This window comes from Fulmarus glacialis, unplaced genomic scaffold (assembly GCF_000690835.1).
Source record: "Fulmarus glacialis isolate BGI_N327 unplaced genomic scaffold, ASM69083v1 scaffold8035, whole genome shotgun sequence".
Taxonomy (NCBI): Eukaryota; Metazoa; Chordata; class Aves; order Procellariiformes; family Procellariidae; genus Fulmarus; species Fulmarus glacialis.
In genome coordinates, this window is record NW_009213579.1 from 12,080 (window position 1) to 38,246 (window position 26,167).

Sequence of the window (26,167 nt, forward strand, 5' to 3'; positions counted from 1 at the left end):
ATGGTGGGTTGTTTTTTTAATGGTTGAAAGCTCTAGTTTAGCTTTTTATTATAAAATGTAAGACTGGCTGACAGCCTAGCATTTCCACTTTAATCTAAAGCTGAACTGAGTGTTTTGGGAATCTTGCATCCATTTTGGTCCCAGTTATTGAGATGCAGGAGGTCTTTGATTCCAAAAGTATCAGACTTAAATATTTCAGATTTTTAAAGATGTCCTTGAATCACAAGAAAATAAAGGCTGGAAGGAATATCAGAAAATCATCCCTCTTCCCTCTGCCCCTAGGTAGGATTAATTATACCTGTCATTCCTGACAGATGTTTGTCTTTGAAGTTTCCTGTGGAGATTCTACCTCCTTCCTGGGCAGAGAGCCCGCAGTCCTTACTGGTAGAAAGTTCTTCCTGTTTGCTGAACCTGAATCAAAATTAGGGCTTTCCATTGAGGAAAGAAGTTTTGATGATCTTTGTAGCCAGGCACAGAATCTTAGGAATTAAGAAAGGAGTAGAGAAAGAATGTCATTCTCTCTATTAATGCATGGGCTGTCGAGATCTTGAATGGTGCTTGCATTTCTAATCCCCCTTCACCAAAAATCAATCTAAAAAATGATACAGCAGTGAAGAAGGGCAAGAAAGGAGCCCCCAGGAAGATCAAAGGGTACAGAATATTTTTTCTTTGGGGCAGACACAAAGAGGCTGACTCTTAGAAGGGCGAGAGTTTCGTGGAAATATGATAAAAAATCTTTTATAAAACTATGAACAGTTTAGAAATGAATAAATGCACAATGATTTCCTTCCTTATTTTGTTACAGTGAGATGTAACACCCAATGACACAGACATGAAGCTCAAAAAAGAGCCCTTTCCCCATTCATCCCTCACCCCCCAAAAGCAAACAAAAAGCCCAAACCACCTGAGCATGTAATCAGGTTGTGGAACTAATCACTAAAGGATTTAGTAGAGTTTCAGAAATGATTAGACAAATTCACTGGGACTAGTTCTCTTCTGATGATTAACTGGGATGACCTGAGTTCAGGCTTGGCTTCCAGAGGGTCTTAAACTGATAATTAATGTATGAAGTTGTAACAAGGGAAGATTTTCTATTTAAAGGCTATTTCTTACTACCTTCCCATAATTCACCAATAAGCTAGACAGATTTTGCTCTGACACAGTGCGTAAGTTTTTCACAAGAACCTGAAAATCCAGAGTATGCTTCTATGTCAGCGATTTATTGCAATGGAGAGGTTCTGTTTTGATTTTTTTGTTTGTTTGTTTTTAACTGTGTGTATGCTTTTTCCTGTAATACACACGGGTGCTCCAGTGGTGCACTCAACAGCAGTTTGCATCCTGGGAAAACCGCATTTGAGTTTGTGCAATGGAGTTACACTTGGAGTATCCCATTTGCAGTCTGGGGATGCAGAGTCTTCCATCAGTGGCTATATGGAGAGGATTTCTGTACAACCGTCTAAGGTTGCTTTCTGTATGTGCACAAGATTCTGTTAATAATTTCAAAGCAACCTTGCTTGGATGGTTGTACAAAAACTTGCTTTATCTGGCCTATTAGGTATAGACATGCAATATGCACCTAGGACCAGCAACTTGCAGTGAGCTTCGTTACTTATAAATACATGATGTGGACGTACAATCTGAAAATGCAGTTCCACAGCACATTATAGTAAACATACCAGTAGGTAACATGGATGTACCCAATTGGGTACCCAGTCATTTCCACATGCTTTACCTCTGTTTATGTTCGTTAATCTCTTCCTCCTCATTTTGTAGGGTTCCTTAATTGGAGGCAGGGGTATAGTTGTAGTGTCTTATGGACCAAGGCAACTCTGTGAATTTGGTTAAAGAGAATGGCATGTTGCTGTTCTGTCTTTTTGGGCGTGAGACATAGTTGCTGGAGTGTTAATAAATTCAGTCTTTGTTAGAAGACACACACGCACACCCCCCACACCCCCTGCCCCAAACCAACAAACTAAAAAAAAACCCTAAAAAAACCCACTTAGTTTTTCAGATTATTAATGTTTTTGGTCTTGGTGTTACTGTAAGCAGTTAAGTAAGATTTATCTTCACACTGGCAATAATTTCCTTTTTACATTAAATATACTTAAGAAATGGCAGTTGATTTTAATAAAACACTTCCCAAAATACAAGGCTTCCCCAAATGTTAGTTTATGCATATTAATCTTCTGTGTGCATTTTCTTCAGAGGCTGGCTGTAGGAGTTCTGGCAGAAAATGGCTTGACACTGGAAGAATGGCTTCCTTCAGCATGGATTACAGACACTGTTCCTCGTCGATGCCCATTTGTGCCACAGATGGGGGATGAGGTATTGTAGTTTTTCCCTGTGTGTTCTTGCTTCTTTCAACTTGTTTTTGCCTTTATTATTTTCATCTGTGCATTTTTTCCAGAGATTTAGTACCATTTATTATCAGAATATTTTGGATTTTCTTCAAAACATTCTTTGATCTGGCTAAAATTTGCTTTCGTTTCCTTTAGTCTTTTCCATACTTAAAAAATACTCTGCACAGTGTTGCTTTGACTTCTTTTTATTCCATGCTGTTGCAGTAACATTCCTTCTTGTACTATGTTCAGTGTGTTACATGACACGTGTATAGAAGCTGTGTGAGATGTTTTATCTAGTGAAACTAGTCCTTAGTTGTAGAGCATCTTGTATGCTGAAGAGAAATGAAATATGAATTTAAGTTGTTTGGAAAACTTCAGTTTGTGACTTGATGTAAAAACCAGGAATTAAACCTTTGGGGAGAGGGTGGTTTTCTTGTGTTGTTTTTTTTTTAAATTCATTTATTCTGAAGAAAATCTCTTATATTGTCCTTTTCACTTGTGTTTCTGATATCAGAAAACTTCTGCTGGTCTCTTACAACAGAAAACCACAAGAGAAGTTTTGTATGTATGTATTTTATACAAACTAGACTGTAAACACTTCGTAAACATGGCCCAGATGTCTCAAAATACAGTGGCAAAAGGACACCCACCAGTTTTCTACTTTGAAATATATAGCATGTGAACATTACAATGAATTGTATGAATAAGTAGTATCAGATAGAAGGCAATCTTGAAAACCAGATCCTGTGCGTGTTTCCTAAAATCCCCTCAGGTTAAAATAAGAGGAAATAGCTGACTTACGCTGTAATGTGTAGTCTGTTGGCTCTTCAGGGAGCGGCGTGTTTCTGAGGTACTAAACAGAGTTCTTGTATAGCTCACACGGTCAGAATTCAGTTGGAGAAATACTTGACATGGTGGCAAAGTTGATTAACTTTGGTCTTGAGCTGGAGCTGTTTGTTTGTAGGTACCATCTTAGAAACTGAATCAGGAGCAGAGGTTGCATGTGCAAGCAGTTTTGTTTTTACTGGATCACTTCACTGATACAGTTCACAGCACAGCTATGCAAAAATTACATCGGCATTGCTAGTGAGTGAGGGAAGGAGCACTTCAAGTTGAGAGTTGCAACTGGAGAAAATGCTTATGTATTTATACCCTCCAGCAAGCATGTTTTGGAGACTGTGCCGTTCAAAAGATCAAGTCCAAATAAATATATTTGGTGCCTGATACCATCTGGATACAGTGAAGCAGCCAAGGATTTATCTGTACCATATTACCCAGGAGACTTGAACATCGTATCAGTTTAGTAAGATAAACTGGTGTGTTTGGTTTGGCACCTGCTGAATAGCTTGTGCAGTGTGTACTAGGAATATCTAAGTAGGCTGCATTCTTTTGCTGAAAAATGCTTTATATTGGTGAACAGGAAATTTCCTGTCCTGTGCCTAGAAAGTAGGAGTAGTTGCACCAATAGAGAGTACTTTTGTAATCAAGCTGCTCTGTCTAAAATTCCATCTCTGATACTTGCCCTCCCCAGATTTGCTTAAGATGTGAAAAGAAGCTAGCTATTCATCTAGAAAGTTACTTTGAGACTCACAGAAATAAAAGATAGGTTTAATTAGAGAAATATGATGAGAAGAGGTCTCGTGTGGCCTTCAAACATTATGGTGGACAGTTGGTATGTTTTATAAGATTTGGGAAGAGAGATACTTCAAATTCATTCTCTTATAGCTGTACAAACAAGTAAGAAAAAACAGTCGAGCTATATTTAGTTATACTCGGTGCGTAAGAATAGCATGTACCATCCCTTTTCGCTGAATACTGCCATTTACAGACCTTTGTTGTGGGTCTTGAGGAACAGTGGAAACACACCAGAGAAATGGGACTGCAATTTCCCTGTCTGATTATCAAAATACAATGCCTATTCTTTGTAGTATTCTGCCGTTAACACATTAATGAATGCTTGTGTCTGATACTACAGCAAATATGCAGAAGCAGAAATTTATCAAGATTAAAAGTACAATTTCCTGGAAAAGGCACAAATTCTTTTTTCCACAGATACCTAATTTGTTCTTCTGACAGAAGATGCAATGCTTAGAGCCATTTACAAAATAAAAATGTTTCACTTCTGTAAACAGAATTTATGTAGAGGTTTAGCAGAAGCAGTAAGTGTAGGAGGAATTGTTCATAGCCTGTGCCACTAAGTTGATTTCACTGGAAGGTATGGGAAACAATTGTCACAATTTTGAAACTGTAATTTAAATTGGCATTATTTTAGATCTCTCAGTAGCCTATGTTCCTTTTCCTGCCAGTTAGATTCTGACAGTGCATAGGAGATTCTCACGGCTTTCATGCCTTCTGTAACTACTGTGCATTTTATGTGCATGTCGAATCCTCTGAAAAACAAGAGTTTAAAAAAATTGTGGTGTGGAGTGAAGCTGAAGAGCCCTTCTCGATTTAAGAAAAAAAAATTTGCCATGTGACATTAAGAAAGTTCAGTAACTGTTAATGTAGAAACTTGGCAGACGCTTTTTTATAATGTTTTATGATACAGCAGTTTTGGAAGGCATGTGGAAATACAAATATTAGTGTGTTTATTTGTATAAATGTATTTAAAAACTTACTTTTCATTCTGCTTTTTTTCTTGTGTTAGGCCTTTACATTTAAGCTATTGTTCCGTCATCCTACTTGATGGAATCCCATGTTTATGGCTTGGGGCACTTTTAGAAGATTTTTTTTATTTGGAATGCATCATACCTGGAATACAGCTGTTTATCAGATCTTTGTTCTAATTAGTTTGAGAAACCTCTGTGTTGCATTTCAGATATATTCCTTGAATATATGTTTAAGGTTTTCAGCTTACTACTTCATTACAGTGATGGTTTATAACAAAAACATTCATCCACATGGTATCGTATACAACAGGATCAAAGTAAAACTAATATACTCTGGATGTCTGAACCATGGCAATATGGAAGGATTTGAAAATTTTTAATAAGCACTTGAAATGTCTGTTTTCAGTTTGTTCATGTCTTTGTTAGGCTCTTTGTTTGGTGATGCGGAAGCAAACACCAAAATCTTACCAGAACAATAACGAAGAGCTGAATTTTCCTTCTAGAATATATTTCTTGTTCAAAAAAGATATGATTAGCCAGGTAGTGAATGTAGTGATACTTGATTGTCATCTTAGGGCTGTCCTACAGTGATGAATAACTAGGTGGATTAGTGGAATTCATGGTACTGTCATTGAATTGTTCTACAGTGCAATGTTTTTGTTACTGATTTCGTTTTGGTCTCGCACGTGTAATTTAGGATATTTTGTTCACAGGGAAAAAGTGAGCAAAAATAATTTTAAATCTTTCCTACTTTCTCTGTAAATGTTTATACGATACCTGCTTTAATTGTCCACCACTTAATTTTTTGAGAACCTGTGACTTTTGCAGGAAAACAGAGAGGAAAAAAGTTGATGATAGAATAGAAAGTACATGCATTGTATGGCAGCAATATGCTAGCATTTCAACCCCTCAAAGTCTTTGTTAGATAACTGTCACATTTCACTTTTAGGTCTACTATTTCCGACAAGGTCATGAAGCATATGTTGTAATGGCTAAGAAGAACAAAATCTATAGTATTAATCCCAAAAAACAACCATGGCATAAAATGGAATTACGGGTATGACTTTTTGCATTTTTGCTTGGTATCTTAATATTTTAAAAAGTTTGGAAACTGACTGTGAAAGAAGATTCTTGATACAGATGTTTCCAATATTGTACTCTTAATATTTTAAGATAAGGGGAAGAAGTTAACTTAATAAATAGTCAAATGAAATTAGACATTAAACTACTTCTTTTTGCATCTGCTTGAGCAGATGAGGTGGTTACACTTCATAGCAAAATATTTCTCAAACAAGTTACATTGTGAAATAATAGCTTGTTTTGAAAGACTAAATTTCAGATACTTGATTTTGACATGTTCTGGCAGAAATCTGGTCCTTTCAGTATACCCCTATTTTCATGTTTCAGAAAGTTAGTACAGTCGTCTTAACTTCAGTGGTGGTACATAACGTTTTGTTTATTCCAGGAGCAAGAGCTGATGAAAATAGTTGGGATTAAGTATGAAGTGGGATTGCCTACTCTCTGCTGTCTTAAACTAGCTTTTCTTGACCCTGATACGGGTAAACTAACTGGAGGATCATTCACTATGAAGTAAGGAAAGCAATATTATATTCAAATTGGGGGCTTTCTTGCAGGGAGGAGGGGTCTGTGAAAGTTAAGAGATAACATGTCGTGACTTGAGCTTTTGCTTTTGAAGTGTTGAATTCAAAGTGTTAAATTTTTATGTAAGTGTTTTACTTTGTGCTTTTGCTGTTTTATTGCTTAATAGTTGTGTGTTCTGTTGCAATTAGGTACCATGATATGCCAGATGTCATAGATTTCCTAGTTTTGAGGCAGCAGTTTGATGATGCAAAACATAGGCGATGGAATATAGGTGAGTTGTGGGGGGAGTTTTTTAGTGTGGTTTTTTGTTTGTTTGTTTTTCTAAGTGTCTACCTATTTTCATGATGACTTATTAAAAAGTAGGTTATAGTAAATAAATCCTAATACTGTGCTGAAATCTGAAAATAAGCTGGGTCCATATTTGGATGTGAAGTCCTACTTTCTCCTTGACTGAAGCTACTGCAAGCAACCAAAATACTGAAGGTGATCTGTAAAAGAAAGTGCAAAGAAAATCTCAGTTTTGTCTTTACAGAGAGGAATTAAGAACACTTTTAGAAATACGGTGCTTATTGGTAACTGATAACTATATGGTAGCCTATATATTGCTTGTCTCTCTTTTTTTTTTTTTTTTTTTGGATTGAAGGCCCTCTTACAACTGCATTGCTACTAGTTTTTGGTTTTTTTTTTTTCTTCAATGTCTGGAATTTCTGCTGGAAATTTGAAATTTATGATCTCTACGTTGTACAAAGAGAATGCCCTTCCTATCTCTTTTTACTTGTTTGAATTCTGTTCTAAAACCCATATGGTTTAGCTTCTTTGAAGCGTATATAATTATAATTCACTGCCATGTGATGTGGGGATGGTTTTGATTTGTTTTACTTTGCCCGTGCTTAGTTATTTTGAAGTGTCAAATACTGGACAATGTCCATGACAGGCATGTCCTCCAGTCACATTTCTTTCCTAGTCACCTTCCCATATGATAACAAAGGTCACCTTTCAACAATGAAATTTAAGTAGGGGGAGAGAAAGCTGCATTATGACAAAATGTTTTCCCACAAGATCATGGCAGCAGTAGAAGAATGACTGCCATAGCTTGTATGTGAACAGCCTAGCCAGAAGTCATCTGTCAGCCATCATGATAGAAATCCAGGAGTAGAGGAGGGACTTTGATATATTACCCTTGCTGCTGTTAAGACTATGAGCACAGGTAGCATCTCCTTCCTGGGCTGGCAGCTGTATTTCTGGAAACTTGCAGAATCAGAGCTACACAAAAAGTATTGACAGTGCCAGAACCTTTTATCAAGCCTTCAGTGTAAATAACGTGTTTCAGGCCAGTGGTGTCTAATACCAGCTTGTAACTCTGACAAATGTGTGTTAGAGATCATTGTCAGTTCCTCTTTTGGATGGTAAAAATAGTGGTAAAATAGTCTCCTTCAAGATCGTATGCTAAAGTAGAGATAGCAAAGACACTGCTTTTAAAACTGTTACAGCTCTTTCAGGAGCCTTCCAGAGTACTACCCTGCTCTCTACATTGACACTTTGGATATTTTACTAGTGTATGCTTATGTACTTGGAACCAATTGTGCACTGTTTTGTTGCAGTGTGGAACACAATATAAAAATGGTCCTTGAGGGTAATTCATACTTTCTACCAGGATAAGGAGAAAAGCCTTAGAACTGTGCACGAAACTGTTCCTGAGTATTTAACCACGTGAATCTGAAATCACCAAGATTTATCTGACATGCTCAAGTCTTCTGAACTTTCACCATAGCTCTTCATCAACAAACTGATATTTTTTTCATGTCATGTAGTTGCTGGTTTCTCTTCTCAGGAACTACTGTTACTATCTTTTCTTATTCCTCTATGATTTCTGGGACTTAGCCTACAAATCAATATTTTTATAGTTACTATTTGGAGAGTCACTGGATATTAAATTTTCTGACTCCACTTTAAGTCATTAAAACATTGATCTTTTAAGCAATAACAATCCTTGGTGTTTTGGTGAGGTTTTTTGCGGGGTTTTTTTGTGGTGTGTTTTTGTTGTTGTTTGGGTTTTGTTTGTTTTAGGGAAGAATATTTGTTCATCTATGATACTTATATTTTTTAATATTAAATGTATTTTAATGTATGAATCCTTTCAGAAAGAACAAACTTAAAAAGTTTGAGAAGTGACAGGTTCTTATTTCTACTCAGATTCTATTTATTGCATATCTGTGTCTTATTATAGTTTAACTACAAGATTAATACTTGGCCTAAAAGCTATTCCAGTAGGATTCCTGCAGCTTTAGCTGTATGTCTTAGACAGGTGTGCATACCTATCTCTTACATAGCAGCCACTTTAAGTTGAACATACATTTTGTATTTTCATCAAGCTAACATTATCTGGTGATACACAATTCTGGAAAATTATGCTAAGTACTACTTCTAATAAGAATTTTTGGTCTGCTGTCCGCATAGATGAGGTAACACAGAGGACATTGGAAAAATAGTGATTCAAGAGATAGTTCTGTGGGCTTTTTCAGTCACGTTGTTTCCTCCTTTAGCATTCTGTCCATAGGAATGCTATGGCTCTTGAAAAATTGGAAGCGGCTGCCAGTATACACTTCTTCAAGTGGTTTTGATCTGCTTAATGTTCAGCCCCATGAAGGCACACACAGTTGTACCTACACACGTTTCTTTGTAAAACTGATCACTAGGGAATGCCATATTGGGAAACTGTACTTCAAGAGCTCTTCAGAATAATTTATTCCTTTAAAATAAAGTGTCAGCCCTTACTTACATTTTTGATCTTGCATTTCAGATATTTCTGGTTCTATTACATTCAGCACAATTAATGCTATTAATGGAAGCTTCGTAATTGTCCTAGAATTACTTGCAATCCATTCAATTTAAAAAAAAAAAAAAGTGCAGTAAAGAAAGCAGAACATTTTTGAGAATATATTTACTTCCTATTAATTCAGACAACTGCAGCAAGCATTTGGGCAGAGTGTGGATGTATTGAAATAGAACAAACATTGCAGCAGTTGAGAAAGTGTGTGTATATTCAAATCCCATGAAAACAAAAATGTGCAGTTCTTGGAATCTCAGACTTGAATTACATTTGTATTGAGCTAACTGAACACTAAAAATTGTTTCTAAATTCTGTGGCATATGTTACAGAAAATGATAGCCTTTGTGATGGCGTGCAATACAAATATTCTCACATGTAATTTTTTTTAATAACACTTCTGACCTTTTTTCTCAGCTAGGTGAATACTTTGCAGTAGTGAAACCATTTCAAGTCATAGTAAATTACTTTGTTAACCTTTTGAGGAGGCTTTAGTAAGTTTTATTCTTTTATCAGCCAGATTGCCTGCATAGTAAATGGAATGAACCTCTGAGTTGCATTTGGGTAGCTGAAAAAGCACTTCAGAAACTAAGGAGGGGGAGCTCAGCAGCATGTAAAATACTCCCCATACAAAAGTGTCACAGTGCTCAGATAGCATGTAGTGTTTAATGCAAGTAGATTTGAGTCTTAAAGTTATAGCATTGAAATGTCTTGTCTTTTATATGAAATTAAGAAATAAATTCATATATAAAGAGTATGTAGATAGATTTGCAAATCATTAATTGCTTTTTTAATGCCATATTAACTTTCATTTTAATTTAAAAGCAGCCTTCAGAAAGAATTTAATAATGTTTTTTTAAAAACTGAGTATGACTCATGTTTGCCTGTTGATGCTACAAGTGTCCAAAAGGATTTCTGTATTCAAGATCAAGCCAAAGGTATCTAAAAACTGCTTTTCTTGGGAGGAGTAATGTGCCTTGTATTGATGAAATTATTTTGTGTTCTTACCTAGGTGATCGTTTCAGGTCAGTGATAGATGATGCTTGGTGGTTTGGAACAATTGAAAGCCAGGAACCTCTTCAGCCTGATTATCCTGATAGCTTATTTCAGTGCTACAATGTCTGGTTAGCAAATTTATCTTCAAGCTTTTATTTTAATTGTTTAATTTCATTTGAAGTACTGACTGAGCAACTTGCTTTCATTAAATTCAGTCCTGCATCTCACTATACCAATTTATTATTATACTCTGTGGTATATAAGTAAGTTATGTTACAAACATAAAATAATTACATCTTTGAAGCAATATTAGTAGATAATTTCAATGTGGTTATTTTTAAGCTGGGACAATGGTGATACTGAGAAGATGAGCCCTTGGGACATGGAGCTGATACCAAGTAATGGTATGGTACATTAATAATATAATTTGCTTTAAGAATGTATTTGAAGAAGAAAAAAAATGTTGTATGGCTTTACCTAAATAATCCTGTTTCTCTTGGGGAGTGGGGGGAAGGCCAGTTGCATTTGAAGAACATCATGAAATCAATTATTAAACTAAAAGCAGATCAAGATAAATGAACTGCGAAAAAAAATACAGCCATACTTAGACAAACTAAGTGTCTGTGTTGGAAATAGAAATGTTACAAAAACTTGTAACAGATGATGTACAGTTAAAGTTAACTTTTTGTACAGTTAGGCAGGATTGAAGATAAACCTGTGCCCTATGTCAGCTTTGAGGAAACTGGCTGCTCTGAGACCTGTCAGCAAGCCTGCAGACGTTCAGTGCATTGAAGACGCAACATGTGCCTGTGAGATAGTTTGATAATAACAGGATTTGCTCCCTGTGTGGCCCAGCACGTGTAGCAGATAGACATGCTGCAGAGTGGACAGCATAGCATAGGCACTGTTCACAGACAAGAATGTAGTATTTCTTCTTTCCTCACTTAGGTTTTTTTTGAAGATTTCATAAAAGTCTGGTTAAAGAATGAAGTAGAATCAGCATTTTTTCCTTCTGTTTTCTAGGAAACGTTTGATAATATTGTCACTCATAAGTAACCATATAAGTAACTTATAACAATAACTCTTAATTCTTTTAAGTTCTTAATTCTTTTTCATTTTGGTTCAACCCTTCTTTTAATGGGTACCTTTTTGTCATAAGTAACAGAAGTTAGAGTGGTAACATGACTAAAATAATTAATTAAAATAGGCAGATAACCAAACCTGAACCTGATTTTTTTGCTGTATCCACAAATACTGACTTTTGTTTCACCTTGCTTTAAAAAAAAATTGTTCGAGAGGAGCACTTTGCATCATACTCTGAAAATCTGCTGTTACATTATGAATTGTCAAAATTGGTAGGTCCTCAAGAATACTAGGGTGATGGCACTTTTAATTTGCTTGCTCAGGAGCTCTGGTTTTAGCATTTGACCTCACAAAACTCTGACAAGGTGGAACCACTACCTGGAGCATGTTTTAGCATCTACATCAAAGTCATTATTTTAAACTCCATCTGAAAATCATCGACCATTCATTACCAAAATAATTTATTACCAAGAATTTTGGGTGTAAAAAAAACCAAAACCTAAACAAAACAAAAAAAACCTAAAACAAACTTCAAACTTCAACTGTGATAAGTGAGTGTCTTAGTTGGTTCTAAAATAAATTCTACAATTAGCTATTTGGAAGAGGATAAATCTTCTTTCATGGAGGACTTGTACACCAAACTGCATTGTAAGGATTTAAATTTAACATACAACAATATACAGAAAGGATACTGGATGCATCCAAAATGTCTTTGAGCGAATCAAGAACTATGCATTTGTTTTGGTTAGTAAAAAGATGTTATATATCTTCGAATTACAGGTATATGTATTACACAAGATACAAAGATTTATGTTTTATTTAGTTTTCATGTTACATTCTAGCTGTATTTCCAGAAGAACTGGGAACTAGTGTTCCTCTAACAGATGATGAACGTAGAACACTGCTCTACAAACCTCTGGATGGAGAGTGGGGTTCCAGGACCCGAGATGAGGAGTGCGACAGAATTATTGCAGGAATAAACCAACTCATGACTCTAGGTAAATCCTGAGTAATACGGGAAACATTTTTGTGTTATATTTTTCAGACTATGCTTATGTATACTTCTGAAATTACCAAAATGAATGTGATAAAATACACCTTTTACCTCTTGATTAACTGGAAGAAAACTTTCTCATTGCACATTTTTAAATTTTTCATATAGTGAGTACATATAAAACCCAAATTTTGTCCTGTTTTCAAAGGTAACTATTGCTTTTTGGTAGATAATTTGACATATGCTAGGGATTTGGGTTTTACATGGTAAAAACAAGTACTTGATTTTTTACTTTAGCTACTAGAATCTCTTCTTGGGGTTAAAATTGCAAACTTCATGATGAACAGAATATTAACTATATTACAAGCAGATAGGGAAAAAAAAACCTTATATACTTACTTAGAGAATGGATACCTATGTGTAGATTTCCCCTGTATTAGCCTTTTCTAATTCCCGTTTTCTTCCCCGCATTGCCTTAGTTGTGCAAAATGTTGAGGAAAAAGTAATTGATTAATTTATGAAAAGCCGCTTGCTATTTGGTTGTAGAGCAATTTACAGGCAGCTTCTGAAAAGGTCATCGTTAAAATTTTTAACGCATCACTGCAACATTTACATGATCAAAGATGGGTGTCTGAGATGGGAGATCCATCAGTGAAATACAAGCTGAATCCTAAGTCTTTTGTATGTTTTGTGATGAGCAAACTGTGTCAAGTCAGCAGCAGTCTTAGGTTTTGGAGTAACAGTGGTCATAAATTAAATATGTAAGTTGTCACAGATAATTTTTTTAAAATAATTTTTGAAGTACTTGAGGCAAGGTGAGACACATACGTTTCGAAAAAGCCAGAAAACTCTTAACTCTTGAAATACTTCTAATACCTAAATGTCTCACATTATGGCTTCTTTGGTGACATACTGAGTAAGAAGCTTCCCTTTGCAGAAAAGAAGGGAAATAATCTGTACAGTGTAGTAATCAGAATTATATTAAAAAAACTTGTGAGGAAATGAAATTTTAGTTGTTTCCACTGTGTCATCTAAGAGTAATGGTTTTACATTTTGCGTTACGTTGCGTGGCATACTGTTCAGTTTGGGATTTAGCTATAGCGTATGTGGTGCATATCGGTACAAAGTAGCAGTTGCTAGAACATTCATAAGAGTAAGTAAACAGCTTTTAGAAGAAGAGCAGTCTGTTTAGGAACAACATATTTTCTGTTTTTAAAGACTTTTGAGAGAGACTTTAAAGGGTTTTTTATATTTTTGTATTACGGTATTTTCCCTTGAGGTATAAAATGTTCAAATGATGTGTCTAAGCACTCACGGTGCTTCTAAGCACAGGAGGGAGAAGTTTGTGTAGGTGCACAGACCTAAATTGCTCAGCAGTCTTCTAGCATTATGGTGGATTGGTTTTAGAAGGCTTCTCTGCTGTTAGGTAGGGACAGGAGATTGTGTTTCTATTTTATTTTGAGTGTGGATTTTCCCCGTATCTTAGTGAGATTGAAATAGCACTGTAACTTTTATGGTAAGAATTTAACGCATTGCTTTGTTTGAAGATGAGAGAGTGGCAATAAAAAAGGAAATTAAATGAGTCTGTGTTGTAAATAACAATACTGAGTTACATGTCTTCATATATGTATAATTTATACCTTTAAATCTACTTTTCAAATGTGTATATTTTGCATGTGCTTGCCATGTCTCTGAGGAGTGTGGTGCTTCATGCATAACAGAATGAGTAGTCACTGCAGTGATTGTACTTACAGCATACACCTCAGCAAGCACTTTTATATGTAGAATATCACAAATTGTTCAGAATATCTAGAGTAGTTACTGTTATTTTGGGGAAATTGCTATGCATTTCAAACATGAAGAAATGGCATATGTTGCGGGGGGTGAATCTTGAAACTGCTAAGGGACTTTTGTGGTATATAACTTTGTATAATTTTGATTTTTTTTTTCCCTCCCCCCCTCCCCCCGCCCCCCAGATATTGCTTCTGCATTTGTGGCACCTGTGGATCTTCAAGCTTACCCAATGTATTGCACTGTTGTGGCATATCCCACAGACCTCAGTACCATTAAACAAAGACTGGAAAGCAGGTTTTACAGGTTAGATCCAAGTCTCAGTTCCTGCTGTGAAATACTGCCAATCATATTTTTGGTAGCTCTTTGTTTTGTAATACCCAACTAGGAGATGGGTACAGGTGTGCACTTTCTGTTTCCCCCATCTTCTATCCTTGATCTAGGTTTCCATTTTATAGAACTTTAAAAAGGATCGAACATCTCTTCTCCAAAATGTATTTTAGAATTACATGGCATTCATATTCCTGCTTATGCAAATGACTTGTTCCATGTGAGATTCAAATTGCAGGACCCAGAGGCTAGGTCAGTAAAATGACTTCTAGTCAAAAGGATTAAGTTTCCAGTTTATAATTTGTTTTAAAAATCTGTTTTTTAATAAGAGAAACCTTAGAAATATGTCAAGTGTTTTTGTCCTAATGCACTTTTTAAAAAAAAAAAAAAATCTTGCATTATCATTTAAGAAGCTACACAGAAAATAGCTTCTTAAATTATTGGCCTTGAAACTCTAGATTGTTGGACAGCAAAAAAAATAAGTTTGAACTTTTTGACATTGTTCTGACGTTTTTGCAATGATTGCAATTGCTGTATTTTTTGCAGTAAATATCTGTGTAGGAGTATGCTCCTTTAAATTATTTCTATTTCCTTTGGTTCTTGGGATATTTCTGGTTTGCAAATCAGTGTCTCTCTAATACTTCTTTTGAATAAACATGGACAGTGTTTTGTTTTGGGCCAAATTTCAAAGTTAATTTGTAGTACTTTATGCGTACTGAGTATTGAATTCTAAATTAAAATCACTTTTTCATTTTCAAAAAAACCCTGGTTTTTTATACATTATAATGCAATAATGCACATTTATTGTTCCATGCTTATTGTGCGATATAAGGTAATCCAGCTTTCACTTCTATAATGTACTACTTTGCAATCAGAGGTGGCGAGGACTTTTTTCTGGATTTTGTTTCTCTTGTCAAAAGAGTAAGCAGTTGTTTTTGGTAATCAGCATACCTTCTTCAGTAAATCCGGTTTTATTAGTTTGTAGTATTGCCAAGGTCTGGTCAGGTAATGAGCAACCACCTTGTGTTGTGCTTTCTGGTGAAATTTTTTTCTTTACCTTCTGCAGGAGGGATTGTTCAGATCACTTTTGATTTTGGTAGCTTTTCATGAGGCTTACCTTAGAACATACTTTTTCTCTTCCGAACCATGAGTCTTAGCATGCCTGTATGTTTTTAAAAAATGCAAAAGAAAACAGAAAAAGTAAGATCTTTCCTAGTCACTACTGGCATTGTATAGAACTAAATGCTGGACCCATAGACATGATTAAATTGCATCTAAATGCTTATGCTACACTAAACATGTTAAATGATCCCCTGCTTCACTCTACAAAACACTTGTGCAGCATTTCTTTTCATCATGTTTTGCTAGTATGAAAATAGAAGATTGTATATATTTGTAACTTCTATGCTGTCAGAGTTTTTATCTGAAACAGTATGTTTTTTGGGTTTTGGGGGTTTTTTTTCATCTTTTTTAGATTTGGGTTTAATTTTTTCAGTTAGTTTTGCTTTTGTGCGTTATTTTTCATAATGTTGTGGCAATCCTATAGTTAGGTCATTAAATCAGAGCTATGTGAGGAATTCTGATCGTTGTCTTATCTGTCGAAAAAATGTATACTTTTAATATTTTTTTTATTACTATTTTGCTAATCCTCAGCTGTGACTTAAGAGGGTGATACAGGGTGGGTTATGTATATCCTAAAAGAATAATAAAAGCTGAAGCGTCACAGCTGAGTTTTCCCGAGGAGTGTCAGCTGTATATTCTTAAAGCTTTTGGCATAAATTACTGCAGGACATAACATGAGAGCAGGAAGCCTGAGGAAGCTGCCTTCTGCTGGTCACATAGGGCAACATATTGAAATATGCATGTTTTCTGAATTAATGTAAAAAAATAATGAATGGGATAGTACATTGGAAGAAGGATGTAAGGCTTTTTTTCCTGTTTCATACACATTGCTAGAAATGAAGCCTGTCTTTCTCCGCCCCCCCTCCCCCCCTTCTCTCCTTTCATATACAGGCGCCTTTCTTCATTAATGTGGGAAGTCCGGTACATAGAACATAATACTCGCACATTTAATGAACCCGGAAGTCCTATTGTCAAATCTGCCAAATTTGTCACAGATCTTCTGCTACACTTCATAAAGTGAGTTCCTTAGTAGGTCTGTTGTTATTCCTGTCTCTACCAAGGTATTTAGCCTTTTTTAAAGTGAGATAGTTCTGCAGCTTGAATAAGCCTGTTGTCTGCTGTTGGGGCAGAAAAGAATAAAGCTTTTCTTGACAAAGAATACGTAAGTTTGCAAAACAAGATGAAGTTTTACAATACATTGATTGGCATGGCATTTTATTTCAAGAGACTTTCTGCTAAATGATAAAAATGGCTCTGTGTATCTTCATGGAGTGATAGATATATTTATAGGTAAGTTAGGAGTTCTAATTTTTAGTTTGAATATTGCCTATGTTAACATAATTGTGGGCATTTAATTCTAAAGTCTTTACAATTTATAATGGGATTGAAAATGGTGTTTGATATGCAAAATAAAAATTGGAGGCTTTGTAGTTGACAGAAATAGTAGTTGTCTTTCAGATGTTCTTTTTTATTATTATCCATAGAAAAATGCAATGAGAAATGTTTCGGATTTCTCAGAGTCAGTTGACACATCTGCAGACCTAAAGTTTGTAAGAAGAGCTTACCGAGTCTGTCCACTGCCTTGATTTGCTTGTAAACAGTGAATGCTGCTGTTCCCACCTTGTAGAAACAGCAAGATACTTCATTAGTTTAACAAAAATAATGACATTTCTAGTGATTTAGTTTCTCGGTGTTAAATTGAATCTTGTTCTTTTTTATTTCGAGTGTTCTTAAAAACATGAGAATTGCATTATGTGTTTGGAAATCTAGGACTTCAACTCCATACATAAATCTTTGATATCTTCAGTGCCTGTGATTTCTGATATTGGCTGGAGAGTGAAAGATACTTAACTGCTTCAGGTGTTAAAAGTTTTAGTGAAATACACCTTTAGGAACAGATACGTATCTAAAGGGCTTCTCTATTACTAATTTTGTTCTTTAACATCTTTGTCCTATGTGTTTTTTCTGATTAATTAAGCAGCTCAAGGTTTTTCAAAGTGTGTGTTTTTAATTGGCTTACCTAAATTAGTGCAACACATGGATATTCTTATTTAATAATGGCCTATAGCTTGTGTCTATTAATAAACTCATTTAAGTGAACTAGCAATGCATATAAAGCCCAAACTTTTTTTTTTTAGGGTTCTAACTGTAGGGTAGAAGGCCTAGACCATAGAAGGCAAACCCCATGGTTCTAACGAGAGTGAAATATCTAGATGCCTCTGAGAATCTTAAGGCTTAGTCTCCAAGTTACCTAAGTCTTCTAAAAAGCAGAAGATGGCTGGGGGAGAGGGTGTTGCTTGATTCTGTTTGTTTGTTTGTTTGTTTGTTTCCCCTTTCACCTTTTCCTCCAGCTGTTTTAGTGATGAACGTAGCAGGTTGTATAATGGATTACGATTCCAGCGTAGAGTTGCTGAGTGTTACTCCTTTTTTTTCTGGTGGTTTGTGTTGCTACATGGTAAAACACCTTTGGGCTTTCTTTTGTGTAGGAGTTTGCTATGTTACACAAGAATTGAAAATTGAAAATTTGTTTTGCTGATTTAATTATGCAGGTTTTTACAATAACAATGTTAGTCCTTACACAAATAAACATTACATTTCAAATGTCTTACATTGTGGGTGCTAATGTATTAAATTGCACTTTTGTACGCTAAATCCACTGTAGCGTTTCTTACAAAGCTAGATGGGCCCCAAAGCCCTTTATGTGGTACAATATTAGATTTTTTTCTAATGCTAATAAATTCATGGTAAAGGATTACAATTTTTAATTTTAAGACATTGACTCTGTTTAAGTGGTCTATATTTTACAAACTGCAGATATTTTACAGCTTATTGAGCAGAAGCTTAGCTTTTCTTATTACTGCAGTCCTCTTAGCATTCATATAGCACTAAACACTTTATCCTTTTATTTGGGAATGGCTTCCTTATCCTAGACAAAATACAGTTGATTCCATAGGTGAAGATGGAAAATAAATGTTAGTGTGTATTTCTTTTTACACAGAGACCAGACTTGCTATGACATAATTCCATTATACAACGCAATGAAGAAGAAAGTGTTGTCTGACTCTGATGAGGTAAGTGGTTGTGTCTTAGACGTTGGCATTGTTAGACTGGAGAAATGGGATCACTGTCTCTGTCCTACTGGACATGAAGGTACTGGTTTCAGTTGCTGTAAGGGAGTGGGGTGTACCTTTCTGTCAATTTAATGTTTCTTTTTGTCAGCTGGGAAACTGGGTAAAAATCCAGCGTCCTCTCCTCCTTTAGTGCAGAGAGAGCTTTAACAGTTTACTGGAGAGTTTAGATGCTTCTTAGACTTCTGAGAGGTTCTCAAAACTGATGGTCACATGAAATGCTTCCTAGAGGGACAGGGATAGAACTGTAAAAACTCAAATTACAAGTGAAGTATAAAAGAACTTATCTACTCATATATGCTTATATTTTTTTAACCTTTTTATGTGACTCATTATCTTGCTCAAAGGAAGAAGAGAAAGATACAAATGTGCCAGGAACTTCCACTAGAAAAAGAAAGGTAAATTTTTTTTTTTTTTTTAATGATTTGTAGTGCTATAAATAATTCGAAATGCATTTGTAAACAAAGGAATGTAAAACTGAAAATGTTTTTATTATCGTGTAATGTCAGCTTTTGGAAAGTTTTGAACTTAAAGTGATGTGTTGGTCTACTGAGCTGTTCAACGTAAAAGCATTTCTGTCTGTGCTGCTGTGTGTTATGAATTCATTAATTAGAATGTATATCCCGCAGGGTACCTTTTCCAATAGATTTTGTGAAAACAGCTAGTTTGTTTAATATATACCAGACAATATTGTCATTTCAGGATCATCAGCCAAAGCGGCGGCTACGTAATAGAGCTCAGTCATATGACATTCAATCATGGAAGAAGCAATGCCAGGAGCTGCTGAATCTCATTTTTCAGTGCGAAGACTCTGAACCGTTTCGACAACCAGTGGATCTCCTTGAATATCCAGTGAGTATTTTAGAGCAGGAAGGCTTGTTATAATCCAGTTGTTAGGTGGTGATTTTTTTTTTTCCAGCTGTGACCATTTTTCCAACTCTTTTAATTGAAACTTCAGGCAGCTCTATTGACAGAATTTTTTTCAGTGCTTGGTTGTCACCTGATAATAATGTTTATTGTCTTTTTTAAAGTAATACCAAAAGAAATTGTACTTCTCTACTCTCTTAAACACTTCAGTTGCAAAATGTTTTATATTCAGGGATGCCTATGTTAAGTAAATTACAGCTTTTGCAATTAAGATGCCTCTTTCCTTTCTGAGTGAAAAATGGTCATATATGAAGGTGCATATGTTTGGTTGTTGTATGTGACAAATGTCATGGATCATTTTTTGTTTTCATTTCAGAAGTATAAAAGCTAAAAGTAATTTTCATATCACAGTCTTCTGGGCCTGATGCAGAAAAAGTACCCACTGAAGAACTGTAGTGAACCATTAACTGTAGTAACAATGACTTTCCCAAATTTCGCTTTTTGCCTGAGTGATTACACTGGAGTTCAGATAGCCATGAGCAGCCATTTGTAACTACAGAATATTTTATCACAAAAGTCTTTTAGCCTTTTAGGCTAGTTTTACTTCTAAGAAACAAAGCAAAGGGTTTGCATGCTTCCCGTCTAGCATTTTAAGTTTTTCTTAAAACTATCACTCTAAGGTGATTAACTTGAGGGAAATTAATTGTCCCAATTAAAGAAAAGAAATGCTTCTCTTTTGGAAGTCACTAGTAGGTCTGTTTTGACACTTCTGCAGCCATTGGGCACCATAATTTTTGAAGTAACCTAAACTTTATGCTGTGGCCAACTACAAGTGGCCCTTTGTGTTTGAGATCCTCAAATGAGCTGATACAGAGCACCTTACTAGGCTTGGGCATGAAACACTCTGCCCCCTGGTGTCACAAACCTGTTTAATGTTCAGAGGCACTCACACGGGTTTTATTTGCTCTGATGAATTAAGTTAACTTTTTTTGGTTAATTTTGGTATTTAAGCTTTTTGTCATATGGGTATTCCTCAGTTTCTTCCATAGCCTAGAAAAGAAAGTTCTGTCATTGGCTTGAACAGGGTCGTATTTAAGCCTGTGGAGTTTTCATTATTTTAATAGTATTTTCCCAAATTGTCAGGTCTCCATTTGGGAAACTGCTCAGGTTTCAGCAGGGGTGTGCTAAGCCTCTGATCAGGTTCATATATTCAAACTTCATATTTTAAAGCTAGTATGTAAAAACAGTATTAGGCTTAGTACCAAGTTTGAGCTGTTAAGCCACCCAGAAAGCTTGCAGTCACACTTTCATATCATGGTTATCTTCATGACAGTATGTCAGTAATATAACCCTTAGGACACAAAATTTTGAGCTCTGTATTTCAGTAAATCTGTTTACAAAATGAATTAAATCTTGTATCAGTTAACTTCTAACCTTGTTGCTGTCAAGTATGTCTGTGAGGAGTTACGTTGTGTATGAGTAGAAAGGAGGAAAACGTCTTTAGCAGTCTTCCATACCTATTTAAAGAGGACATCTGGTTTAAACAGGTTTAAACAGGTTTATCAAATGCATCCTAATGAAAATGATACATTAAGACTTGGGAAAAAAGATTTGTAATACATTGCTGTGCTATTTCTTAACAGGATTATAGAGATATTATTGACACTCCTATGGATTTTGCTACTGTTAGAGAAACACTGGAAGCTGGCAACTATGAGTCACCGATGGAGTTATGTAAAGATGTGAGACTTATTTTCAGCAATTCCAAGGCCTATACACCAAGTAAAAGATCAAGGGTAAGACTTTATTTTCTGTTCTTTGTTGTTTGAAAGAATACTTATATCTGAAAAATACAAGACAGAAAAACAGAGAGACAGTGTAATTGATTACTTCAAAAACAAGTTTAATTATTTCTGATCTCCAAACATGAATTTCTGGGAAAGTAGTATAGCTTTGTATTTTAAAGGAGAAGAACGTATACTGTTTAAATGCCTAAAGTTCTGATGTTCTGCAAGTGTGTTTCAAAAGTAAGTATTTGCAAGTGGATCTAAAGGGAGAGCCACATTGAAGGAAAGATCTGTAGAAACGTGATTGTGGGTGCAATAGTGGAACTTAACTGATATTTTGGGGAAGAAACTAGATTTTCAAAACACACACACACACGAGCCCCAAACTCCTCCACTTTGGAGGTTGCCCAAATTGAAATACCCAGGTATAGAGAGTAGACCATAATGAAATTCTATGCAGTTCACCAGTATGCAGTGAGGTTAGTAATGTATCAGTAATGAAGCACTTAAGATTTCTGGGAAACAGAACTGTTTACATAAAGCATGAGTCTACAAAGCCATTCTTACTGAGCTGATACTGAAATGTCCTGCCAATGGTAGAGTTAATAATATTTTCTCTCAAATTGGCTTGTAGGTGCAGTATCTGTTAGCAGTGAAAGTTATAAATATATACTTACACATGTTTAAGGCTTCTGTGTAGCTTTTCTTCTACTAATACTCATTAGGTGTTAGACTAGAATTATTAATAGCTTTTATGTTTGGCTGTTGTAAATAGCAATTAATCATCAGGACTTTATTGTCTTTAAATGCAGAGACAAATTCCTTAGTAAGAGACTAGCAAGAAGGACTGATCAGTGACTGATCTCTCTTCAGTCAGTAATAGACCCGCTCGCTGTTCAGCTTGCCTAAGAATCAGTCTCTTGCCTTTCGGTTGCATCAAAGGGCAGGGCTTTTGGGGCAGGTCTGGATTCTTTTGTGGTTTTTCTTTCTCTTCTTGATCTCTTCAAACCAAAATAGGAGAATGCTTGACATTGTCTTAGCTCTGTGTGGTTTCACGGGTTCTTCTGACATTCTCATATTTTTGCATGTTTCTTCCAAACAGACTGATGTAATAGTAAACTTGTAGCTCTTTTTTATTTTACTTAGAAGTAGAAGTGGAAGGTCTGATGTCAAGAATTCTGACAGAACCTATGTACTTTCAGTGCATGTAATGCATAGTTGTTGAATGGTGATGTTTTTAATCTGACTTGTCATTTAGTGATATTTTTAGCATCTTACTTTACATCACTGATGCTTCCTTGAAGAGTAAACCTAAACCTGTCAGCTTTTTTTTTCCTTGGCACATTAGACGTACATTTTTATATAGTTTTTTACATATTTTCTTATGAAGTTTCTTTGGATGTGCATGCAGAATCTGTCACACTTACTGTTTAGTCTGGCACTCAGATAGTTTGTCTGGTATGTCATTAGGTAGGCAACTGTTTAATATTGTCTTTGTGTTTCATATTCTAAGAAGGTGCTGTGTCCCCTTTTAAAGTATCTAGACAGTTCACTTCTGTGTTGTTTGTTTCCAGAATTAATAGCAACTGTGCTCAAATAATTAGTTGTGATCTAAACTGAGTTTGGTTGGGTCTCTCTGTAAATCATCCAAGGCTAGAGGGGGAAAAAAAAAAAAAAGAAGAAAAATTAGACCCTACATAATTCTAATACATTTATTGTACCTGTTGCAACCAAATCACTGGTAGTATCAATTCCTCCATAAGAGGAATAGACTGATGTTCAAACATAGGATATAAGGATGCAACTTAATACAGAAGAAAACTAGATTTCTTGACCCTAGGTATGATACAGTAAAATTCCGTTAAGGATCTCTCTTTGTGGTTCCTGCTAAAAGGGATGCATTCTGGAAGGGCAGTTGAAAAGGGACAGTTGGAAAGGTGGCTTTTCTAATTTTTCCTTTTGTGTGTGATCTTCAGTTGTAATACACTTAAAAACCATGAAAATAATTAAAGCAAACCTACACATGGATTAGTGTAAATTTGTTGAGACAGATTGTAAATTTCCTTAAAACATTTCCATATTAATCAGTTTCTTCTTCTAGCTATTGTTCAATGATAAGTAAGTAAAATGATGCTTTGGAAAAGTATAAAACTTGCTTGTTTACTGGCTTTTATTTTTTAGATCTACAGCATGAGTTTGCGCCTTTCTGCTTTCTTTGAAGAACACATAAGTTCTATTTTATCGGATTATAAATCTGCCCTGCGGTTTCATAAAAGAAATACAATAAAGAAACGAAGGAAAAAAAGAAGTAGAAGCAGCTCAGTTTCCAGTAGTGTGGCATCCAGGTACGTTAATTCCTTTACAGTATTCATGAAATGCTGCGCATGTTTGACATACCTAAACAGCAGAACTTAGTGTGGTTTTTTTCTTAATGCTTCCTTTACTATTCCCTATATTGCAGAATGATAGCTTTGACATGCAAGTCCCTATGATGTGGAAGAGTTTTAAACTTTACTTAGAGCTATCCTAGTGTAAGTGCTTAAAATTCAAATAACTGCTAAACATGTACAGTAAAACAGCATCGTTAGGATAGTGATGGCATTATGCTTTGTCATGTAACTATAGCATTTATTGTAAAGATTCACTTTTCAGAGGCTCACAACTACATGAATTTCCACAGTAAATATCATATTTTTAACATACTTCATACAGAGATGATTGTTTTACTCCCACGATCTCAGACACTAGCATTTAATTTTATTTATTCCTGTAAAATAAAAAAGTGGTCATCCAGGATACAAATTGTTACTCCTTTTGCAGCCCTGAAAGGAAGAGGAGATTAATAAAGCCTCAGCTGAAGGCAGAAACTTCTGCCATCTCTTCATCTTCTGCACCTGCACGGTCAACAGCATTGAGACATGCTCCACCTCAGATGAATGGAAAAGCAGCTGAAACGTCTTCCCTTGTGCGGACTAGAAGCAATAGGGGAATAACAGATGTGGCTGTTACAGAGCAACCATCTACTTCTTCAGGAGCAAAGCCTTTAACAATAAAGCCTTTAATTACAAAGCCTAATACTACTGCAGGGTCAGGAAAGTCAGGCAAGTTGTTTTTCTTAAGCTGTGAATGTTTTTAAACATAAAACTTACTTTTTGGGTATCTAATGTATGTGTCTCAGTTAAGACTGGTTCTGTTTTCAAGCTGCTGGGCCTTTGTGGTTCTTCAGAGGAAAACTGAACAAGTTAGGCTATGTTGTTTTATCCAGGAAGCTTTCTCACTTCTAGATCAGTGATTCAAATTGTTTGTAGTAGAACATGACTTCCTTTTTAGCCAGATAAGATTGAATGTGGTATAAACTACTTAATTTGAATAATTTTTTTTTTCTTTTTGTCCTTCTAGTACTGGAGAATTCAACCAAACATTCCAAGAACCAGAATATTGTATCAATCCCTAGTCAATCTGATTACAGTCATAACACTAGGAATAACTCCACAAGAGAAAATCCCGAGAAAGAGAAGCAAATCAAGCGCAAAGTAAAATCTTCTACCGTTAATCAACAAGGTATGGAGTTTCTTTGGAACTTCTCCCTGCCCCCTGTCTGTGTGTGTGTGTGTGTCCCAGTTATTGATGTGGTGGCTGTAGTGTTGTATTTTAGTTGTGATAATTTGGGGTTGGGGAAATCAGTATGCATTATGATTTAGCAGAATAGGGAAGTCTAATGGAACAACTCAGTCACAGTTAGTTTCCTTCTTGATAAATTAACATGGCTTTGACTACTCTTAACACCATTTCCATGGTGTGATAACTGTGTTGTCTAGCTGATTTTGACATGTTAACATATCTGTACCTTCATTTAAATTATTACAAGGGTCATGCTATGAGTTCTCAGATTCTGAAGCAAACTTTTGCAGGGTCACATTTTAAACCCTGTGGGTTTTACCTAATAAAACTTAATGGGGGTTACATTTGGGTCAGTAACACTGAGTGTGATGACACTCTCCACAACCATGAGCATGAAGATCAGAGCATCCCAGCTGCAACTTTGTTCTTCGATTTTTTTTTTTTTTTTTTTTTTTTTTGCCACAGCAAAATAGAACTATGCAGTGTTTACTGCATCTGTTTAGTATATTTGTATGGATTGATCGGACCTAGTTTCATGTAATCTTCTGACTGAACTTGCTTGGTCTTTTGATGTCTGGATACCTTAAAACTCAAAGCTTCTGTGGAGACTGAAATAAGACCTCCTAGTCATAAAAGCTTTCCTGTTTATGAAGGAGCTTTGAACTGTTAGGAAGCTGCTGTGAAGCAGCTAGATCCATTAAGCATCTTTTCTCTGAAGATGGAGAAACAGGAGTCTGCAAATTGGGTCCCACCAAATTAATCTAGTTACTCGTTGTAGTCCTCCTCTCCTTGAGGATTATCTGTTCTTTCTTACTCTTCCATGCTTCTGAAAAAGCAGCTTGTGGTCTGATAAGTTAAATCATCTGTCCATTCCTTGCAACCTTTCTCACAAAGGCCTCAGCTGTTACCACATTGCACCTAAATATGCACCCATTATACGACTGGATGTCGTGTCAGAGGCATCTGAATGTTGTTGACGTGATCCTTTCTCTCCTGCATATCGACTCATGTGACAGTGGAGGCCTATGCTTTTACTGCAGAGTGTGTGGAAGATAACTTCTTGACGCA

General features: G+C 35.6%; 1 protein-coding gene across 1 annotated transcript in view; it reads left to right on the forward strand.

Annotated features, from left to right (window-relative positions):
• The window catches only part of LOC104077112 (PH-interacting protein-like), a gene marked incomplete at both ends in the record, with an annotated part of 28,187 nt that extends 3,148 nt beyond the window's left edge, over positions 1-25,039 (forward strand). Inside the window, 16 exons of the mRNA XM_009578228.1 lie at positions 2,206-2,325; positions 5,901-6,008; positions 6,417-6,541; positions 6,742-6,824; positions 10,393-10,504; positions 10,719-10,780; positions 12,302-12,457; positions 14,430-14,550; positions 16,588-16,713; positions 18,695-18,767; positions 19,172-19,222; positions 19,527-19,676; positions 21,335-21,487; positions 23,660-23,823; positions 24,299-24,579; positions 24,878-25,039. Of these exons, the coding sequence (XP_009576523.1) occupies positions 2,206-2,325; positions 5,901-6,008; positions 6,417-6,541; positions 6,742-6,824; positions 10,393-10,504; positions 10,719-10,780; positions 12,302-12,457; positions 14,430-14,550; positions 16,588-16,713; positions 18,695-18,767; positions 19,172-19,222; positions 19,527-19,676; positions 21,335-21,487; positions 23,660-23,823; positions 24,299-24,579; positions 24,878-25,039 (2,047 nt within the window). The remainder of the gene's footprint in view (positions 1-2,205; positions 2,326-5,900; positions 6,009-6,416; positions 6,542-6,741; positions 6,825-10,392; positions 10,505-10,718; positions 10,781-12,301; positions 12,458-14,429; positions 14,551-16,587; positions 16,714-18,694; positions 18,768-19,171; positions 19,223-19,526; positions 19,677-21,334; positions 21,488-23,659; positions 23,824-24,298; positions 24,580-24,877) is intronic.
• Positions 25,040-26,167: the final 1,128 nt, after the last annotated feature.